The sequence below is a fragment of the Rhea pennata genome, chromosome 11 (assembly GCF_028389875.1).
Source record: "Rhea pennata isolate bPtePen1 chromosome 11, bPtePen1.pri, whole genome shotgun sequence".
NCBI classification, from domain to species: Eukaryota; Metazoa; Chordata; class Aves; order Rheiformes; family Rheidae; genus Rhea; species Rhea pennata.
In genome coordinates this window covers 11,483,150-11,499,882 of record NC_084673.1, presented here as the reverse complement: position 1 = coordinate 11,499,882, position 16,733 = coordinate 11,483,150, and the positions used below count along the sequence as shown (strand labels likewise).

At 35.4% G+C, this 16,733-nt stretch overlaps 1 protein-coding gene across 3 annotated transcripts in view; it reads left to right on the top strand.

The window, feature by feature from the left end:
- Window positions 1-9,325: 9,325 nt before the first annotated feature.
- Window positions 9,326-16,733, top strand: part of APOOL (apolipoprotein O like) — a 22,332-nt gene continuing 14,924 nt past the window's right edge. The window contains exons 1-3 of one of the 3 annotated variants that reach the window (XM_062584476.1): window positions 9,326-9,414; window positions 15,875-15,979; window positions 16,576-16,695. In XM_062584476.1, coding sequence (XP_062440460.1) covers window positions 9,403-9,414; window positions 15,875-15,979; window positions 16,576-16,695 — 237 coding nt within the window. In that variant the 5' untranslated portion in view covers window positions 9,326-9,402. Of the gene's footprint in view, window positions 9,415-9,517; window positions 9,763-12,697; window positions 12,743-15,874; window positions 15,980-16,575; window positions 16,696-16,733 lie in introns of those variants that run through there. The other 2 variants (XM_062584477.1, XM_062584475.1) reach the window with 2 other exon arrangements.

Sequence of the window (16,733 nt, the reverse complement as noted above, 5' to 3'; positions counted from 1 at the left end):
TAGGACTAGTGTCATGAATAACTGCTGGGTGCCATGAAAAATCCAGTAAGAGAAACACTGTAATATTTATAAATAATGTACTCAGCAGTATTGTAAATAAGTTGGATAAGAGAATAGTGCCACAGGATGCCTACTACATTGCATGATAAGACAATAATATTCTTTCTGAATTTTTTGTTTTTTTGATCAACCTATGTTGGTATCAAGCTCTGCATTAGAAAGAAGCAGTGCAGAAGTGTAATTGAAAATTAATTACAGTATATTTAAAGTACTGTACTAAAGCTAAGTTTATAGTATGAGCTCCTACAATCATTTTATATATTTAGATATATATATATAAACATATCTATGTATATAAAATGTAACATAGTAGTGGACATTTGCTTTTAAAATGCCCTAAAATTCACATTTTCACACATCTTTCTTGAGAAAAATATAAAATGAAAACATAATGCATTGGCCACTCTTAGAGATGAACGTTTATTTTTGCAACATTTCCAGATAGTGATCATCTTTGCAAAGAAAGGACAGAGTTATCAAAATGTAAACTCCATCCCTATAGTGTGCCTTAAAATGTACACTGTACATCTAGCAAATAGATCCCAGTCTGGCCCTATGGGCATACTGTACATGCCATTTAGATACTGTGTTTGTAAAATAATGTGCCTGCCTTTAACGTGAATGACTATAAGCAAGGAGGTATGGCACAGAAGAAGTTAAGATATGAGTAGAACAATGTTGGTTGTTCGCTAATGCTGCAACTTAAACTGATTTTAATATAATCTGAAGTATTTCATGGTGGAAAAAAACCATCTGCGCTAAATACGGTAGCTACTGCAGGTTTTCATAGTTTATTCACTGTGAATTCAAGTGACACAAGCCTGTGAGTCACAAAATTAAAAAAGGTTCTCATGCTTCAAAGCTGAGAATTAAGTAAAAGAAAAACAAATCCTGAACTTATCAAATAAATTCTGTGATAGACTGATACCTAGAGCTGAGTAAATTATTCAGAATTATGTAATGTATGGCAATAATTTTTAACTGTATGTAGCCCATTAGTGAGTGGGTGTAAGTTACTCAGTACAGCATTTGAAAACCAATCTGTGTTGATTAGCTTTGAGAAGACACACAAGTCACATAGTGTATTTCTCTTCCTTACCTGGATGAGAATGATTTCTAAGAATCAGGTTTTGAAGTACATACTTGTATTCTTGAAAAAAATCAGTCATTCTCAATATTACTGAACATAAATTTCAAACACCTATTTCCAATTTATACTAACCACATACACTTGCTAGAATATTTCTAGAAAGCAGAACAAGAAGAATGCGGATACAGTTGAAGTCATTCACTTACAAATTAACACAGATAGTCACTGAAACATTTACACAACATTAATCTTGCTGTCTTTCCTATGTCAAGAATTATAAAATTTATAAAATTCAATATAATGAGGGAAAAAAATATGTCTCAAAGAGGTACTAGTATCAGGGAAGAGATTTAATTATTCATAAAGCCAGAACAGAACTGAGTGAACAAACCCTGTTTCTTTAGTACAGTCTGCACAAAGCAGCTGAAGAAACACAACTCAGATTTGGTTTATATTCCCATTTGCGCTGGCATTTATTTGAACCCCAGTGGATGTAGTTATTAACCAATAATCTGAAAAAAATCTAAGATATTATTAATAGAGAAGTATTAGTGGCAGTTGTTTTGAGTTTTTTGCATCTCACAAGCACTTGACTCATAGCATCATTGCAACAAATTCATAACAACATTTGCATAGGACATGCAAGATGAAGGCATATTTGGCCTGCTACAGCAATATTGAAGTGAACAGCAAAACTCTAGTGACTTCAGAAGAGCAGGATCCTGTTGTACATGGTTTACTTGAAATTAAGCATGCACTTGAGCCTCTCTGTAAGTACCTGAAGTGACAAAATACAGAAAATAGAGAACAACAGTTTTCATCAAAATCAGAGTTGCAGTATTCATGCAAAAAGTAACAACTCAATCTAAATCTCACTTGCACACCATCTCAGCATTTTAGTGCACAACTGAACAACAGAAGTGTTAACAGAGAACTCTTTCCTTCCTGTTGTTCATATCAGGTCTCTAAAATTTATATATATTTCACTATTTTAATACTACCCTTCATATAATGTGCAAAAATATTATGTAGTGAAGCAAGCAATAGGGTAAATTATATAACCTATTTAGAAACTAAAGTCAAGTGCAAGCAGTGCTAATGGTCGCAGATTAAGTTAAATGGATTGAATTTTTTGTATTCATAAAGTAATTTAAACATGCATTTTGTTTCAAATCTGTAACATGGTGTATGCTTTCATAATAAGCAGATTTTAAAATAGCTTTCAAAAACTATTGTATTATAACTGAAAGGCAGAAATGACAATTGACCACAAAATACATTCAGTGAAGTCATTCATAAACAATGAATCCAATTGTTTCTCTTCTGTAACAGTAGGTAGAGAGATACAGCTTAAAATTACAGAGAAAAAAACATAATTAGGAACACACATTTCTCAAAAATAATACAAATACAGTTAATAAACAGTAAAAAAAGAGTGAATCTCAATTTTCATTTCTCATTGTTCACTAAAATTTAAAAAAGAAGGTATTTTTGAAAAATTGAGATGAGACAACGCAAAATCCTTCCTAAGACTGAAAGACCATAATGGCTTTTGGTCAGATCATGAGTCTTTATTCTGTTCTTGAAGAGTAGTTCTCATCAAATATGTGAGATTTATTATGAATATTCAAGATGAATCATCTAAGATAGTCACAAGGTGAATTGAGATACTTTAGCCAAATTTCCTGTAATGAAGTTAAGATTAAGTGGGATAGATATTTAAACGACTTGTCCAACATTGCTCAGACCTTACAGCAAGCAAAATCGTATTTTTAAAGTAAGTAACACAAAGATTTTGCTTCACAAATGTGAGTCAGCATATTGGAAAAAAAGTCATTTCACAAGAATTTTGAGGTGCTTCTTAACATGCATATACTCAACTCCATATTACAGGCCTTCCATCCTCACCATCAGTTTCTTCTTAGTGTAGCTAGATACTAATAATGAAACTATACTATAGAAATTAATATGCAAAGTCAAAGTAGCACATACTATTTGGAGTTCTGTGATCTTTGAAATAACCAGAATGCCAAATCTGATATACATACTGTATTTAAAATTTGTGCAACAGATCCTGCTTGCATACTATATTAAAAAAAAAGGTCAAATTCTCATGGACCAAAAGGTGCTCTGATACACTGTACAGTGCATCTGAAATTATTCTGGTGGTTATGGTCACACATTTTTGGGTGAGAAAAGAATTTTATTTGCTGCTGAGTTCATCAAAGGAAATAAACAGCACCAACATTATTAGCGTAATAGATTACATGCCTGAACTGTTAGGTAAAAGATGGTTCTTAATATATGCAACTATAAAGAGAGAGTGTTTGGATGAGTTTTATTTGTTCAGATGTTATGAAAGTTACCTAACTTGGCATCTTTATTCAGAATTCCTGCTAGGTAGATTTTTAACCGCAGAAAAATCAATCATTGATCATTCAATCAGTAGACGTCCCCTGTACGTAGTCTTTTGTTACTGGCTTCTTTTATATATATATATATATATATATTTATATGTATGTGTGTATATATATATATATAAAATATAATTTATTTCATGCTTCCCCTAACTACTGATTTCCCTCCCTTTTCTACTACTCTCCTTCTGTGTTCTTTGAATTCAGTTCTTTGGTCTTTGAGAACTGTCTGTCTTAGCACTTCATGAGAGATCTTAAGATTTTTTTGTTTTCGTGTATCTTAAAATATTTCTGAACTTAGTCTAATTAATAGGAACAAGAAGTAATCAAAGAGAGAAGAAGTTCTTACAAAATTCTATAATAGAAATAAGGTCGTAAAAATACTGGGTCCATACTCTGCAACTGCGCATGTAGGGTTACATTTGCCCTCACAGTAATCAAAGCAGGTTGTTTCACTGCATTGGCAAAAACAATGCTACTGTGTCATGAACTTCTGATACAGTCCTACTTTCTCAAACGGATCGTGAACACTTCTTGAACTGCATTATGCTTTAGTACCATAAAGAAAGACTGATCATTTGCTAATGAAGGATCTCTGGAGGATGAGATGTGATTCCTTTTCCAAGCAGGGAATTCTGAATGTGATCAGATCTGGACTACTGTATTTTCAGCTAGAAATGTGGTGCAGATATGAAAATGAAATTACACAAATACCAAAGTGATGCATGGAATTGCTAGCTGTACATGGCAAATTAGCTTTATTCTTATTGTCCTCAGCAATTACAGCTTTTTAGACCAAAATAAGGTTCTTTGATTCAAAGTTTTGTGAATGATGATAAAGGTAACTTTGAAGAGGTTGCTTTACAGAGGCTCTGGGAATTGTTCAGTCTCACTAAAATTTGTAGAGTGTTACTGTTGACTTTTAGAAGATTTCACTTGGTCTGTTAATAGGATAGACACCAAACTTCTGACAGAAAAATGAAGACTTTGGTATTGCTTAACTTAATATAAGTCTGAGGAGAATAAAGAAAATTATTTTCTCTCTTCTCTCTTAAGTAATATAAAACAGACTTAAGCCCCCACACACATTATTGCTCATACTCTGCATCATGTAGTCTCACCTGTCTTCCAAAGTAATAAAAACATACTTCTCCACTAAAAACTAGTGGTACTTATAACCAAGAGTATGTATCTGGGGGCTGTTCAATCCTGGTAAATCTTGGCTGATGGCCTCTTGAGGTTGGACAGCTCTGCCAGACTGAGCTATTTTCTGATACTGCCACAGTGGTTTGGACAAACTCTTCATGTGATTGGGGCCAATGACTTTTAAAAGTAGGTCATTTAAAACAGACTTTGGTTTTGACAGGATGCTGGACTAAGACAGGATGTAGCACAACTGATCAACAAAACTTAAGCCCCAGGCATTGATCAACTTCCTGTCAGCTACACCCAAAGAACTATAATATGAATGATGTTTAACATATAGTTTTAATTACAGTCTAAACACCAATCTAGTAGCTTAAGTAAATCTTACCTCTCCATAGAGACTCAAGCTAGTATTTGTGGAGCTAGTCCAGGAAAAAATCCTCAAGGAGAGCATAACTCCTTCTGTGTAATTGGGACTCTACCCTGAAAACACTGTCCCAAGTTCCAGTAGTGTCATGTTGAAGAAATATGTGGTAAGTTTGTCTCATGAGGGTTAATTTATTTCAGCTTAGTTTTCAAAATAGGGAAGTTGGGCATTTATAGGGAAAACAGAATGGCATATAGTAATGCCTCAGTTTTGAAGTGTACATTTGTAGCAATTTTTCCACATACCACATGCCTTAGACCATTGAGCTTACAATCTCCTTAGAGATAAGCTCTATTCCATATTGCCAAATGATGTTTATTTACCCATAGTACAAAAATGGGTAATAACAGGAAAGATTTAAAGAGCAATATTAGCTAATTCATCCATTCAAAGAACATAAAGTTCTTTTCCTTGTAGAATATTTTCCTCATTAAAGGTAAGGTTGAGAGTAGCAATTTTCAGGCACGCTATTTCCCCCCTGTGCTTTTATCCCACATGAATTACCACTGTGTGACTGTGGCTCTCATTGGCTGTTAACTTGATTTGTATCTGAAAATCAAACCTGAGCCAAACTATCAGGTGATAATTGGAAAATACATTGTTACTTAAAATCAAGTCTTATTTTGTCAGTTGATTTTAAAAACTATGTCCTTAACTCCCGTAGTATATGAACACAGAACTTTAATCAGTTCCATCCATTAATGTGCAGGCAACCAATTCTCTGTTCTTGATAAAACTAATAGATGAATAAGCATTTTTTATTGAAGCTTACTTTCTACATGTTACAGTTTATACCATACTTCCATATTTAGAAGAGGATTAAAATAAATATTAAGATTTTATCAGTTTTTAAGATAGCTGACATACTACTGTGACCTAGACTTAATAGAAGTATTAAAAACTTTTTAAAAGCTACTGCCTGTCATTATCTTCAGGAAAAAAAAATCTGTATTCATGCTTAATGCAGGCCGGTCTTGAGGAAACAAAGAAACTTGTTTGCTTTTATTCAAATACATACAAGCACTAGATGTGACAATTAGGGACTGTGCTGAATGCATTAATGCTACTGTATGAACAGTATTTGAAAGAAAGCAATGTTGTATAAATGATAAAATATATGGACAATTATATTGTTTGACCAGAAATGCCCACTAACTTCTGTCCTCACATTTCTAGAATATTACTCATTCTCAGGCATTGGTGAGGGTATTAATATGGATCTTTTTACTAACTGTAAATGCATCTGTCTGAATGCTGCAGATTAAATAAGGTTACCACATTATACATACTAGCTCTATTGCATTTTTTTTTCACTAGCAACCACAAAACAGGTATGTCTTGTTCACTGGCCAAAATAACAGTGAGACCCTGTTACCAGTTAAGACTTCTGTTTTACTGAAGAAACAAGGATTTCAACTTAAGAATCTAAAAAACAGGTTAGGATACAAGAGAAGTGCACTAGTATTAATAAACTTTTTACTTTTGACACATACTGTATTACAAAGAAAATGTCCTTGTAAGATCATTAATTGCTGGGCCATAGGTGACTTCTGTCTAGTTTACTGAAGTAGCTAATAAAACTTGTATAGAGAGCCTTTTTTAGATAATGCTTACATGTATGAAAATGTATGACACCCTTGTACTATGGCTTGCACTTTACTTGCATTAAACTGTGAAGTAGGCTGTAGTAATGTCTTTGTATATTCAGGGGTTGAAATACCAAAGCACTAGAGTGTCATACTGCTGGTGTTCAACCTGTGCTGTTAATGAGATCTGAACGTGCTCACAATGTGTATTTTGAAAACCCCACTAAAATCTTTAGTAAATAATGCTATGGGGTCTCCATGGTCTTTGTTTCTTTGTAAATATTCTTACTATTCTTACTATTTCTTTAGCAATAGGAGGATAAAAACCAAACTTTCACTAGGACTGTTTTCAATAACAAAAAAAAATCTATAGCGCCTTGTATGAAAATCATGGAGACTCCATGACTCGTGGGCATTTTTTGTTTACAAGCAGTATGTATATATGTATTAGAGGCAGAACTGTTATTTATCACAAAGTTTTGTTGTGGTTAATTCTTTCTAAAATACATTTTCTGTCATTAAGAAAAATAAATATTTTAGTAAGAGCCATCTTGAAAAGAAGTTTGAAGCCTCAAAACTTCAAATATTATTAAATCTTCCATGTTTCAGCCTTGTTTATCTAATCAGCTGTGAGATGAACTGAGAGGTAATAGTAAACTGTCTATGCCAGGGAAAATGTCTGAGTTATATCATAGTTAATGAATATTCCGAAACTTTTATATAATTACCATCTTGATTTAAGCCCTTTCATGAGCAGGTACTACGCAGATACTGTAGTAAAGTCCCTCAGCTGATTTATGCTACAGAGATAGAAAATTAACTGATGTAGACTAATACAGGTAAAACTAGGTTTCAACCCCTGGATAATACAGTATTTCTTCAGTTTCACAACAGTATTTTTAATTTTATACTTGTCTATGTTGAGAGATGATCCAGTAGTTTATATAGGCAGTGAATGTTAGGTTTCTTTTTTCCTCTTTTCAGATGAGTTCTGTGTCAATTACTGTAACTGGCTGCATTTTTTCTATCACAGATTAACTTGTTAACTTTTTGTGTGTCTACAATGAAAATTTATGAATGGAAAACTTCACTGTGTGTTGCTCACTGGGCATATACCTCATGGTACATTGCACAGACGTGTAAGTTGTAAGTTGCACTGCAACATTAAAAAAGGAACATATTGCTCTTTTTTCAAAGATATTAACTTATTTAAGAGATATAGTCTGTACATTATTAAAAGAACATTTATTCTTCCTAAATTCAGACAAAGCTTTTCTTTTGAGGAAAAATGTTGTAAACTTCAGTTGTAAATTTGGACTTCAATAAACTGAATTATCTGCACTTAAATTTTATGCTTCTGTCTTTTTTTTTTTTGTCATTGTATTCTCTAATAACTATAATTAAGAAGAATAAATTCAGGCTTCTGTCCTCAATTTGGAATAGGCACATACAAAGCTATAACCATCTGATGCAACCAGTGCTCTGAATTGTATTGACTGTATCTTCCCTTTTTTTATCTTTTTTTAACAACCGAAACTTTGACTAGTTAACATAAATAACCCTTCAAATAATTCTTCTAGCTGTTTTCTTGGTCAAAATAAATACAGTTTATATGAGGTTTTTTCTCACTTTCATGTTTTAAAATGTGGGTATTTAAAATGTAATCTTAAATTCTTGCACGGATGTTAGGGAGAGAACATCACCTATAAGAAGAAAATGTACAATTATGAGAGATGTCAATTCACTGTACCAAAGGCTGCTACAAGAATCTTGGTGCATCTCTAAAGGCAGTATTAAGCGGTCATACTGCCTAGGGCCCTGTAAACTGTACTTCTGAATGACATGCACTTAGGAAGCGCGTAATTAAAGATAACTTAGCAGTGATTTAGAAGCTATCAGAACTGCTGTTATACCTTGTTCCCCAAGAATTGTTTTTATTTAGTGAAATGCATTCTTAGTGCTGGAATGTTGGTTTTATTCTTGTTAAGACACCTTGAATGTTAAGGTAAGCAGAGAATCTGCTGCTTGGAGGAATGTAAGCAAAGACATTTTGTAGTGTTTGGAAAGAAGTCCGGAAAACATTACCAAGTGGCTCTTTGAATCTTCATGTGGTTGTGAGGAGCACAGAATTGAGGTCATGCTTCTGTGGACTGACACGGGCTTATTAATAGGTCAATTACTTGCATTGTAACTAACGCATCAGTGAGACTTTTGCTTTGTTTTTCAGAGATGAATGGGGACACAGTGCTGGAGGTAGTGTTTCCTTCTGGGCCTAACAGTTGCAAGAAAGCTGGAAAGTGTTAAATTGGCTGGAAAAGGTAACGTTATCTATAAACCTCTAGGGAGAAAGCGCCCACCACATGCAGCGCGTTCCGGCGCGATGAACGCGACGCTTCCCGCGCTGCTGCGCGGCAGCCTCAGCGCGCCGGTCACGGCGCCAGGCTGCCGTTACACCGCCGCCGCGGGGAGGGGCGGCCTCGACCCCCACCCCCCGGTGCGGCCCCGCCTCCGGGCCCCCCTCAGCCCCGGCGCCTCTGCCTGGGGGTCCGCCGGCCGGCAGGAAGGCCGCAGCGGGGCCGAGCCGCCGCCGCGCTGAGCCCGCGCCCCGGCCCCGCCCGCAGCCGGCCCGCGCCCCGGCCCTTCCCGCTCGCCGTAGGCGCCCGCGCTGTCACTAAAATGGCGGCCAAGGTGAGTGCGCCGCCCGGCGGGGGGGAGCGGGCTGAGGAGGCGGGGGGAAGCCACGGCGGCCCCTGCGGCGCGGCGTCTCTTCCTTCCACCGCAGGGCGCGGGGGGGGCCTGGGGCCGCCCCACGGCACCCCGTGCGGCCTCCCCACCGCTCGGCAGCTGGAGCGACTCCCCCCGCATAGCCGGCCCGGCCTGCATCTCTCCCCTCGCCTCCCCGAAGCGCTGGGGCTTTCTCCTGGGAAAGACGAAGGAGCTGCTAGGGGCGGCCTCCGGCGCCCATCTGCGCGGTGACCTGGCCGGGCCGGCGGCCCGGGGCCGGGCGCGGCGGCTGCCCCGTCGGAGGGAAGGCCGGTAGGGTCACCGGGAGAGTGTCACGCTGCAGCGGTGGTAATGCCCCTCGCACTGCTGGGTTGGAGGTGTCTGCACAGCTGCTTTACTCCAGCATGAGGGGGATTACAGGGCTGTAATTAATTTGATCAGCAGCATCTCTTCTGCCTGTGACTAAGGGCTTAGATGAATCCACGTAGAACTTGTGGTAAAAAGATCTGGTTCCTGCATGCGGTTAAGTTGCAGAGCAGGGAGTAAAAGGTGTTGTTCCTCTGGTTGTCCTCCACCTACTTAAAGCTTTCTGAAATGCTTTAACCCATTTAAGAAGTGGAATGTCATCAAGATAGTGTTATATATCACTAAATAAAAAATGCTAAAATCATGCTATTAGTTTGTAACAGGGTCACAGATGTCTAAAGTAACTATAAATAGACATAATATGCTGTGTTTAAACCGGGTAAAATATGCCTGCAAAGATCTTAGGCTTTCTCTCAATGCGCATGAGTTCTCTTTTGCAAAGCAGTTAAGGTGTGTTTATACTTGCAAAGAAAAAGATCATGCAAACAGGGGTAGCCAAGGCAATGAAAATGAACCCTCTTACCTTAGGCTGAGACATGTAAGTGAAAAAAGTTGTATTTGGGTTGACAGTATATTTAGATGGTCTTGAGGTGACATAGCTTAGTACATAAATGTGAATGATTCAGTATCTTTGGTCAAGTGACATAATTTTCTGTATATTGTTATTTGCTATGAAAAGTTATTTTTTTTTTAATTCTTGTTTATTCCCTTCCCCCCCCCCCCAGCATGGGTTATGGTCTGTCAGGCAAAGATTAAAAATAAATCTGTAGAGCATTAGTAGCTGAGCTACAGTAGAACTGCAGCTGTTCCACCTGTATGTCTTTTTCCTATTGTTATCATCAAGACCTGTAAGTAAGTGCATATCCAAATTGAAATGTTAGATTCGGCCTAGAAGCTGCTAACAGTCCTCAAAACATTAATATTGCAGCTTGTTGATGTACCAGTGTTCTCAAGTACATTGCTTATTGCTATTACTTTCTGTAAATGAATGTTTACCACTTGCAATGTAGTATGTACCTGGAATTGTACACGTATGTTACTGATGAATGCTTCCATAAAACATTGCTGAGCATTGTCAATCCTTTTCAAAGTTTGGAGCAGAGGAGCGTGGTGCTACTGCTTTTGCAGCAAGCTGTATTTTATTTAAAATATCTTGTGAAACCATACCTGATGCAGTAGCACAAAGACTGGTAAAACAGTAAATAACTAGCAAAGAATTATATTTAATTGCTTAATTTAAATTGTCACAATCTACAAGGAATACATTTGAATACTGCCAAATGCAAGAAGCATGCACGTAAATACAGAATGTAAGCCACCTAGAGTTTGAGAGGCTTCTCTTTGTAAAGCAAGGACTCAGAGCAAGATTTACTTATGATGACCTCTAAGCCCCAGTATTAGTTTTCTTATCGTACGAGGTTGAAGGAACTCATATAATACACAAGATGAGGATCATCAGGCAAAAACAAGGAAGGAATCTCATCTTTACGTTATTGTAGTAGAGCTTCTACAACACTTTGCCTGCAAAACAAAAAGTATGCAGAAATAGTCTGGGAAGAAAGTCTTCAGAACTGAAAGGAAGCTAGACAAGTTTGAAGACCTTTAATCATCAATATATATATAAAAAAAAAAACTGAAGCCATCAAACTGTCATTGAAATGGACTTTGGTGTAGAGGGAGTGTGTGACTATAGGGCTTATATTAAACTTCTGAACAAAGTCGTAATAAAATTTGCTGTCTAAAAAGTAGACAAAAAAACTAGTGCTGATACAGTCATCTATGGATTTGCTTTATTGCTTTTTGAATACTTCAGAATTTGTAATTAGAACCAGTTTAATTATGTACTGTGTGAAAAAGTGTATCCTTGTATGTTTTTACACCTGCTTACATTTAAAGTTACGTGATGTTTCCCATTCCATTGGTAAGTGGTACAACTGGAAATTCTGATTAGTCCTAGATAGAAAAAATTTACTCTGAAGGTCATCACATACTGTAACAACTTACCCAGAGATCGTGTGGAGTGCCCATTCTTTGAATTGTTCCAGACTTGACTGAATGAAGCCCTGAGTAAACTGATCTAACCTGCTTTGAGCAGAGGATTGGTCTGGAGGACCTCTGGAGGTCCCTTTCAATCAAAATTATTCTAAATAATTCTTTATTCTAAATATCATATTGATTGAATTTTAATAAAATTTTTTACAAGTTCTCAGTCAGCTATGATGTTAGTGACTTCTAATGTTAAATAATAATCTCTTTTTAAAGTTAAAAGCAGTATGACCAAATGCCAGTTGCTAATACTTAGGCAGTTGCTGGTTTTTAGATAGTTATTGCTGGAATTAAATCTAATGTTGAGGTATTCCATGTTTAATACAAGCCTTATGATAAAACTTGTTTTTAATAAGCATTAGGATGTTTTAATGTTAGTTGCAGGAAACATGACAGATGTGTAGGCTGAAGTCATATGGGATAGCAGGTTTTCTTCCAGCACGTCTTAGCTGGATTTTTGAATTTGCAATCTTTGGGAAGGTTTGGTTACTTCTATCTGGTGCCTTCTAGCAATTCAATTAGTTTTTAATCCACAAACCTTCAAGTAACTAATTTGGGGTAATTCATGAGGTTTGTTTCTGCCTTCAGGGCAGACTTCATTATTTATGTACCATTCTTGAAGCAAGTATACTGAATTTGCAAAGTTTCAGAGAGAAACAACACTAACTTCATTTATGCAAATTTCCAGGATATGTATGTTTCTATTATGCTTTAGTTTATATTCTGCCTCTTTTGAGTTAAAGATGTTGCATTCTTTATAGTCATGTAGCTTTCTAACTTTTTTTTCTTAACGAAATCTCTATTTTTGATCTTTGAAAAGTTTCCACTGCTTTGAAGTGAATTGTTTGAAATGCAGAGACTTAAAGACAGAATTATCCAGGTATATTTGACAGCTTTATTATTATATTTTGACTGATCTTACTCTAATTCTATTATTAAAAGATATAGCTGTAACAATATTCTTCTGGAGAGCATAATTGAGTAAGAAATTTCTTAGTTCAGTAAATAATTGCTATTCAGAGTCTTTTGATCAAAAATAATGCCATGTCTGTTAGTTTACACTGTTTCATCCTTTGAAACAGCTGATGTACTTTTTATGCCTGTGAAAAAATAAGCTGCTAATGTTTTGCAGTATCATGGCAGTGCTAGGAGCATGAGGGCGGTTTTAAGGAAATCATCTAACTGTTACAATTGACCTTATTTTTTTCTATCCAGTACATTAAGCTAGTAACTTCTGATATCTGTAATTATGGTGATGTTTAGATCTGTGTTTATATTGAATTCATTACTGGAGGTGGCATCTGGGCGAATGGCTTTTTAAAGGACCGTTTAGTGAACTGCAGGTATTTAGATTTGTTGCCATTAGGAATTGAGTTTCATAGGGTTTAGGTCAGATAGGTTAATTCAGATAAAAACAGAGTTAAAATACAGAGCAGATACTGAACTAAACTGTTCCAGTTAAAAAAAAAAATAAATTAAATTATTTCTTGAATTTTTTTGAATAGAGGGTTTTTATTTTGAAGCAGTTACTGACTGATATTCTGAAGTTATTCTATTAGTTAACCATGTAATTCTAGTGTGTTCATGGCCTGAGTCTGTTGCAGTCATTTCTCTGTGTATTTCTCAATCTGTGTTATGTTCGCACAGTCATGCCATTGTTTAGTTCTTAATACCTCCTCTGAGAAGATCTGATAGGTAAATAATGTTTGATTTCTTTAGATAAAGAATGTTATATGAGGCTTCTAGAGTTCGATATTTTTATTGATTTTTCTTAACTTATGTTTTTTCTTGTTTAATGTATACTGTCCTTTGAATTTATTAATAATTGTTGTCTTAATGTTCCTAGTCATAAGGAGGAAGATGTAGTTAAGCCACTTGAGTGTAGTACAGGTGACAGGTTTTTTTTCTTAAGTTCTTTGCGATTTCAGTAAATAACAGTGAAACCTTATTAGGAACAATTGTGGCAGTGTAAGTTTTAGATAGCAGAGCTGTTTACTAGGATTTTTAAACATTCATGCATTTGTCTTCAGGCATCCAAAAGTAAGGCAATTAATGTCAGTCAGGAATTGCTTTACTTTCATCATTTGCAGTATAGCTTTCTTATATTCTGCGCAATAAACACTGTTTTGACTTTCTAAAACAAATTAATCAAATGTGCTAAGTGAAAAATATAACTTCCTTACACCTTCTCACTTTTAAATTCTGTTTTCTGTCTTGTAACTACTGAAAATTGGTATGTTGTCTTCACAGCATCCTGCACAGAAACAGGATGATAGACTTACGGGATGTTTTAGATAGTTTTCTTTAATAATGTTTAATAATAGTTTAAGAATGTCTATAATACAGACTTTCTTTTGAGGATACTAGTTCCTTCACATATCATATTCTGTAGCCCACACTGTAGCATTTTGCTTTAAACAATATTTTCTTAAAGACAATTATTGATGTGTTAATTGGTTCATATTTTGATTATTGCTTTTTTTTTTTTCTTAATCTGTTTTCCCGGAGCTTTGCAGTACTCTAGGAGAGCCTCGACTGCTGTGTTGCGGCACAACTGTGTCAGCAGAGCCTCCTGGTGATATTTTTCCGCTGTGGTGGTCATATTAGACACTTGTACAAAGGAAAAATGACAAAGTGCTCCTCAGGAGAGCAGTTGTAAATTAAGTTGTTGTAATTGTATTCGATCATCAGGGCTGCAACTCTTACGAATCAAACTGTAACGTTGTGCTTTCTGTCAACATGTGATTAACTAGTTAGAATGAGAAATATTTCACAATCCTAGTCGATACACATGATATCGCGTGGCTGAGTATTATATATAGAGAATAGATGTGTTATGTAGATTTTAATATATATGTTTATATATATGCATTATAGTGATTTTTTTTGAGCAGTTTAACTTGCATGTGATTGTTTTTCTAATGAACTTCAGATAATTCAAGGTGGTGCTTTTGTGTTTCTTTATATGCATTGTGTGAAACCTTATAACTTTTCGTTACTACAGTTAAGTGCTATGGAGCAAATCCTATTCCTTTGAAAGGGTGTTTCCAATTGATAGCTGAGAAAACAGTGAGGCTATAATGCAGTTTTATGCTAGGGAATTAAAATACTTACCCAAATCAGGTTTATTTCCCTCCTGTTCAATTTTTCTGATTTTATGCAACCACCTTCTCTGTATAGATACTGAACACTTTTCATACTTGTTTGCACATTTGTTGAGTTTTAAAAATGCTTCCGGTGATGAGCAGAAACATCTTTACCGATATGGAAGAAATTATAACCTAAGTTACAAACGTTTTAACACATTGTGGGTAGTTTCTTTATGTGCTATATGCCAACATGCTGAATGACAATGCTGATTGGAATCTTACGGCATGCTTTAGAAATATTTTTATATTTACTTGTTTTTGAATTTAAACCTATTGTAATATAATGTATTTTTTTCCAAACTAATGTTTTAAGTAGGCAAGCATATATTTCTGTAATTTACATTATAACTTATGTCATTTGAAATGTTAAGCAGGTGATTCTTACTTCCACTTCTTGCTGTGTAATTTGATTTACCTCTGACATGCAGTTATTCCAAGAAGTAGTTGAAGTGTTCTCTGAACTGGAAAGGAGGTGATGTTTTGGCTTATGGCATGGGGGATTCTTGGAAATAAAATTGACATGTTTTTGCTGAAACAAGAAGTAATTTGTTGACTTGGAAAAACCTGTATGTTGAACAAATTAGAACTTATTTAAAAAGATGATGGAGGCATCAGCTTGGCTTTGAACATGAAATTCTTCCTGGTGTTTTAGATATAATTGTTCTCAGTGATCCCTAGCTTTTTTTTTTTGTAATTGTTTTTTGAAAAAATACTTTTGAAAATACTTATGAATGATGGAAGAAGATTCTAAAAGGTATACTATTGTAAGTAACTTTAAATGTACACTGCAGTAAAATCTGGATTTTACTGGAATGAAATTAATTTCTGTATTAAGACTCCTTTTTTCCATCTCTCTGACCCAGATAGTAAAGCTAGCAGCTGTTTCTTCTGGTCTGCAATGTGCATCTATTACTGTATATGCAGCAACAGAAAAGGAATCAAAAGCCCAGCTGATGAAACCAAATCAGGTAAAATTCTCACTGCTTGTTTATTTTTAAAAGAATATTGGAAATTACAGAATAGCATGTCTTTCCATTGGATTATATTCCTCAGTAAATAAATCTAAATAGTATGTAATAATACAAATTACATTCTAAATAATTTACTAGTATAGCACATATAATCAAAGTATAAAGACAGTTACTATAGTAAGTTACGGAAGTTTCATCTCATTAAAAATTTCCAGACTTAAGCCAGATAGGGTAAAAGAGTATAATACTTGCTAATAATAGCATTTTCTATGGTATAATTTCTAGCAATATATGTGTTTTTCAACTGTTCTTGCTCATGGTTTTTCAGATACAAAATACATTTTTTTCATACTCTGTAATGCTGCTACTTAGGATCTATGTAATACTTCCTATTTTCCTTTCTAAAGAGTTAAACTGTAGTCATACTTTTGTAAAGTAATTTTCTAAATATAAAAGAGCATGATATGATGTGGAGGCTTTGTTTGCTCTAGCAGGAAGAATAAGGATTCAATGTATTGAAAAACACTATTCAGTAAATATTAATCAGTATCCAAAACTGTCTCCCTGCAGTAAATTTATGCTTTTCTTTCCAGCTTCCAATTTACTGTTCACCACCTCTGAAATCTAAATATGTTGAAGAGCAACCTGGCCGTTTGCAGAAGGGATTTTCTTCAGTAAGAAAGACAACCAGCCACTATATTGGGTGGTGCAAGGTAAGAAATACTTGCCTCTAAAGTTTCCTCAATTCATG